Below are 6,000 nucleotides of genomic sequence, written 5' to 3' on the forward strand. Positions count from 1 at the left end.
CATGCAAACTGTGCAATTGGTTTTATTTTTTTCCCATATTTAATGCCCTATGCATGTGTTCAAACATTTGATGTGACGTTTTTAGCCAAAATTTTTTGAGATCTAAACAAGGCCTACATGTACACGGTCAATGACTAGAACCCAAGTCACAGGCTTTACTAGTTTATTATTTGTCTGCTCTCTTCATTTCAAATTACTTACTCCCTCTGTTTTAGGTTATAAGACGTTTTGACTTTGGTCAAAGTTAAACTACTTCAAATTTAACTAAGTTTATATATAAATATAATAATATTTATAATACCAAATTAGTTTCATTAAATCAATAATTGAATATATTTTCATAATAAATTTGTCTTGGGTTGAAACTATTATTTTTTTTACAGACTTAGTCAAACTTGAAGCAGTTTGACTTTGACCAAAGTCAAAACATCTTATAACGTGAAACGAAGTGAGTAGTAGAATAGATAGACATTTTCACGCATAGTTAACTTAGGACAGATAGAAAAGGTAGATATATTTAACTTAGGACAAATATAGAATGAGAACGGAGAGAGTAACAGGTATTACAACTTAGGTGTTTAACACAGTTCTAACTCAAGTTTATTTTAGAGTTGGGTTTTTTCTAGCTTGGGAAATTGTTGAAATTTCTTTGGTTAAAGCTGTTACTACTCCATTAATTAATTTGGCCCACTTGCTAAGCCACACATGTATTTTAATATTCAACTCTTTGAATATTTGATCAATAAATAGTTTATTATAAATTAAATTTTATTTGATGAAAATAATATCATTGGATTATCATTTAAATTTACTTTCATATGACTATGGTTTTGTTGCTAGAAACATTATAATGTATGACAAATTTAAAGTCCAAAAGTAGCTTTTAAAGACTATGCCAAGTTTGATCGTACCTTAATAAGTGAGACGGATGGAGTACTATGCTAAGAATATTAGGGTATGATATTTGCTAATATTTTTATCAAAATAAAAAGATTATGCCACTTTAATTTAATCTACAAACTCTGTTTTTTCTCTAAAGAATTTAAGCATTGGAGCCATGTCAAACAGGGCTGATTTTCCTTTTATGCTGCACATATCGGATGACAAATCTTGGAAATGTCATGCTTTTGTTTAGCTTTGCAATAACAGCATACTTTCTCCATACTCGTAAAGAAAGTCGTTTAGGACAATGTTTAAGTCAAACCTTGGGAATATAAATCATGAATAACTCTCAAGTTGTTGAGTTTGAAAACATAAAAATTATATGAATAGATTTGTCTTGAAAAATATTTTCATAAAAGTATACATATATCACTTTTCAACAAATATTTTTATAGAAACAAGAAGTCAAATTTATGTTTTGGGGACCATGTCGCTATCCAAAACAACTTCCTTTACGAGTACGGAGTATCTCTGATGAGGAGCACGCTGAATTCAATGGTTCAATTGACTCCAGGTCTTGAATCTAGCAAAACCACAAAAGATGTTCCGAGACTTCCATCAAGCTCGATTGGTCGGCCTTCTTGAAACAAGGCATACAGTTGTCAGGAAGATTAAGAAGAAAAACAAAATCTCTTCCGAGGTGAAAATACTCTCTAAAAGAGCATAATATTGTAATCAGTGGCACATCTCTCTTTTTTTTTTCTCAGGCAGAAAAGCTTTTCATTATATGAATATGCAGTAGCTTACAAAAATAATACATCGATCAAGCACATGTAATGTATATATGTACAGTACCTATAGGATGACTAACTTTGGCCGGCCTTCTATATTTATTGTGTGTAAAAATGGCCATGAATATATAAAAAGAAAACCATAAGAGATAGATAAAGAAAAGAATGAAGAACTGCAACTATATATACACTTTGTAGGTAGTCTATATTACTCCAGAGATTCTTAAGGATGAAAGTACAATAAAAACAACCCAAAGGATCATGAAGTACACTGATGTTGCCCAAGCCCACTTCCTAGGGCCACCAAGCTCGGCGCCAAGTATGACGCGACGAAGAACCAAAACCGTGATGCAGCCGAACGACGTCGCGAAGAAGACCAGAAGGGAGAAGCTGAGGCCAGCAGCATTGTCTATGTACAGGGGCTTCTGGTAGACAAAATAGTTGTACATTGTGTCCACTAACCATGGAACACCAATGCCAACATATATGTTCACTGAATTGCTGAGGAAATAAGATATACCATTTATCCCGCCTCGATAAGATATATTTACAGAAGGTTGAAAGTAGGCATGAACAACTAACTGGAGAGGAGATGTGCAGATATGTACCTGCAAGTGATGTTGGCAATTGCGGAGTCGGCGGTGATTTGACGCTCAGCAGCTATCTTGCTTGCAACTAGATCAGGCCATGATGTTCCAGCAGCCAGTGCTGTGAATGCTATGACATATGGGCTTACTCCTACACAGGATAGTAGATTTTGTATCAGCAAGCAAGCAGCTAAACCCTTGACAGATGATAAATTGAACTTGTACAGGAGCATGTTCCAACCTGTGACACAGCTTATCTGATCTGTAATCTTAGTAACCCCATAAGCAATACCACTTATGAAGATTAGTGAGCAAATAAAAGCGATCCAGCCATGTGCAATTTCATATGGGGGAACGAAAGCAAATAGCATTTTCCAAGGTGCAATGATTAAGTTCCACGAGATTCTGATGACTCTCAAACAGGTAGAATCCATCTTCCTTGACACTGAACTCTCCAACTGCTCACATAATAACAAAATCACTTATGACCAATGGGAATGCTGTAGCAATTTTTGTTAATTTCAGTTCAAATCAATGTACTTCAAAGACTTAAAAATGAGTGCAACTTAGGTTTCAATTCAATGTTAAAGTCTGCTAAGAAGGATTCATCAACTGAAGGCTGTACACTGTTAGGCTTGTGGTAAACACTCTTAAACAAAGATAAAAGAATACGCTTACTATTCTATTTTGCCTTTGGTGATATATTAGAAATGGTAAACCAATAACACAAGAATACAGCACAAGAGGGGCATAAAATTTGATTTGGTGTGATGATATGCAACAGATAAAGTTCTCCTGACTGTATAAGTTATCCAAGTCGTACACCCCTGTAGTTCCACTGAATGCGTAACTAGAAATAAGTTTTGCAGTTGTCTTATAAAGTCTAGAACATCCTTCTCAATCCACCAATTTATCTCTCATTAAAAAAATATCTTGTCATTGTTATGTCCTTGTTGGCTTGCAAAATTAAGTTTTACAAGTACCCCCTCACAAACTACATTGATCTAATAACTGCGCATTAATTCTAATTTAAACAGGAAATGGCATTGGCAAGGTATAATATAGAGTGATAGTGAATTAAATTACCGTTGCAGCATCAACAAATTGTTGCCACCAAATAGAGAACCAGTGAGTATCCTCCCATTTGTTCTTTAATGTAAGACCTGTTGAAGATTCTTCCACATCCTTTTCTGCAACATGGTGATACCCTGAAAGGCAATAAGAAACTACTTTCAGAATAATTCGAACCCCGAAGAATCGTTACACGAAGTAAAGAAAATAGTGAGTGAAAAAAAAAACCAGAAATTGATTACCTTCATTACTGTAAGAATGCGCTGAGAATATATCCACAATATCCTCATTCTGGCCAGGGAGTATATCCCCAATCCCATCATAGTTATCATCATAATCAACTGAAGCATCTTCCGCCGGAACCCAATCTTCAGGTCTCTCACCTCTTGCCCTGTTTTCAGCAAATAAAACTAGAAGCATCAGGAAAGTGCATCCTTAATTTGTACATGGCCACAGGAAAGATTAGATAAAAGGAACGATTATTTAAGGGATTAGGACCATACAAAGGGATTGACACATATGGCCAGCGCTTATCCTGCGCATATGCATGAAGCAGAAGCAGTCCATATTGCAGTACTGTCAGCAAGGCCTCCCAGAGGGTGATCACTCTAGGTGTCCACACCTGTATACAGCGAAAAGTACTAATATGACCTAATGCTGGATTTAGTGCTTATAGTTAGATAGCAGGATGAGAATGTATGGCTTACCTCTAATATAATATACAGCCAAATGTATGCCCAGAATGACCAGAACAGCTCGACTAACCAAACACCGAGATCAGATATCTTTTTCTTAGAGCCTGCCCTTGGCATAACCACACAAACAGCATGTATGGGGAACAGATCAAATGCAGCAGAACCCACAAGGGTACCTGGCCCTAAACCTGCAAATCACAAGAAACCGAATTAGATACAATTGCGGATGCTTTGGAACAAACATTTGCACGAGGTGATCAAAGTATACCTCCTGCTGTCAGCTGACCCAGATTTCGGATTGCGTCAATCGTTGCTAGTGAAATTTGAGGGAAGCTAGTACCAAATGCGAGGAGAGCAACGTCCGCTATAGTGTAGTTCCACACCTTCTCATGCTTGACAATAGTAGCATTTGTGTGTGGGTCTACTGTGACAACCTCCCGGGAGTGTCTCATGATGCTCTCCATCGATTTGAAGAACCGGCCAGTGATCGCGGATAGACCAATAAAACAGTACGCGAGGACAACGGTATAAATAAACGCACGGACACCATTTGGAAGCAGTGTTTCTCCATTGAACAACAGGTAAGTATCACAGGAAGGAGCAGTATCTGCCATGTTAATGTTGTCCATCAGATCAGATGAGTGCTATAAGACGAGAACTGCAGTATTCCCAGTTCCTGTTACAACACAAATGCCAGTTTCCATCAGAAATACTAACATCAAGAAAATGTTAGGTTATGAACAGGAGAAAATAATGGCTACTACAGTACAATATCAACCTACCTAGTTCAGCAACTAATAAATTGTCAAGCTTAAAAGAACTTTTTTGGCTTTTTGATGAAAAGGTGTTCACCACTTCACCACCAAACCAAACAGGAGTAGTCTGGCAGGCTAGCAAACAGTGCAAAGGTAAAAGACCTCGTGAAGAAAAACTGAATTATTCCAATGATCTCGTTGCCGAACGATTCATGGAGAGAGATTGGTAACAGGGGAATAAATTTAGATATATATCAAGTGATAAAAAAATCCTGAATTACAACAGCAAATGAGAGGATAAAAAAAAACGAGGATATCACAAGGAACTGATTCGAACAACTGAAGCACTGGATCGAGTAACCACAAAATTGCTAGATGCCACCTCATCGATGTTAAACAACACTAATCCCAATAAGTTAATCAAAATATATAAAAAAACACTCCTTTTTGCCACTCCCTAAAAATCCTCTCCCCCTTTTTTATCAATACCCCTACAGAGATCCGGAAAGGTTGAATGCGACGAACTTGGGCATTTGTTTAAGATCGAAGGGGATCCCTCCCAAACTTCTTGGAGAGAGGAAACAAAGGAGGGATTTTTTCCCCCCTTCCCCAAGAGAGTTGGATGTTGAAACTTGGAAGCCAAGATGAATGAACAAAACCAAGTCGTGAGGAGTGGCAGATTACCGGGGTGGAGGGAGCAGATGGCGGCGGCGGATCGGAGCAAAGTTCTTCTTGCTCCCCTTTTTATCTGCGGTTCTTGGGGTTCTTGCTTTTGGTGTGGATGAAGGAAGCAGAAGCCCACCTTTGCTACTGCATTTATTTATTAAAAGCCAGATGGTTCCTTTCTGTGAGCCCATGCTTCTCACACTGTCCATCATCCCTCTTTCCTTTTCATGCTTCTTGCTCTGTTCCTTCCAGTGATCCAGTTTGGCCAACATGCCAAAATAATAATAATAATAATAATAATAATAATAAAGGCAATGAAAATATTAATTGTGTGAAAAAAATTAATGGAAAATCAGTGGCGAAAATTTAAGGATTGAAAAAAAAATGTTTTTCTTACCCTCCCACCTAAAATATATTGCGTGTGTATTGGTAACATAGTCTCTAACATTATACCGTTGGTTTTACTCTCGTATATCCTCAGCGGTTATGGAATTAATGTACATATACTATTATCAGTTTAGTTATTAGTAGAAGGTAACATCGTTGACTTCTT

The 6,000-nt window shown here is 37.1% G+C and overlaps 1 protein-coding gene across 1 annotated transcript; it reads right to left on the reverse strand.

Moving 5' to 3' along the window:
* Positions 1-1,605: 1,605 nt before the first annotated feature.
* Positions 1,606-5,630, reverse strand: LOC127753639 (magnesium/proton exchanger 1). Its single transcript, XM_052279051.1, has 9 exons — positions 5,466-5,630; positions 4,295-4,702; positions 4,039-4,214; positions 3,835-3,953; positions 3,574-3,722; positions 3,347-3,468; positions 2,502-2,718; positions 2,282-2,411; positions 1,606-2,174 (listed from the first exon to the last, which is right to left on the reverse strand). The coding sequence occupies exons 2-9, from the start codon at positions 4,653-4,655 to the stop codon at positions 1,877-1,879; spliced, it is 1,572 nt and encodes a 523-aa protein (XP_052135011.1). The 5' UTR covers positions 4,656-4,702; positions 5,466-5,630; the 3' UTR covers positions 1,606-1,876.
* Positions 5,631-6,000: the final 370 nt, after the last annotated feature.

Source organism: Oryza glaberrima, chromosome 11, assembly GCF_000147395.1.
Source record: "Oryza glaberrima chromosome 11, OglaRS2, whole genome shotgun sequence".
NCBI classification, from domain to species: domain Eukaryota; kingdom Viridiplantae; phylum Streptophyta; class Magnoliopsida; order Poales; family Poaceae; genus Oryza; species Oryza glaberrima.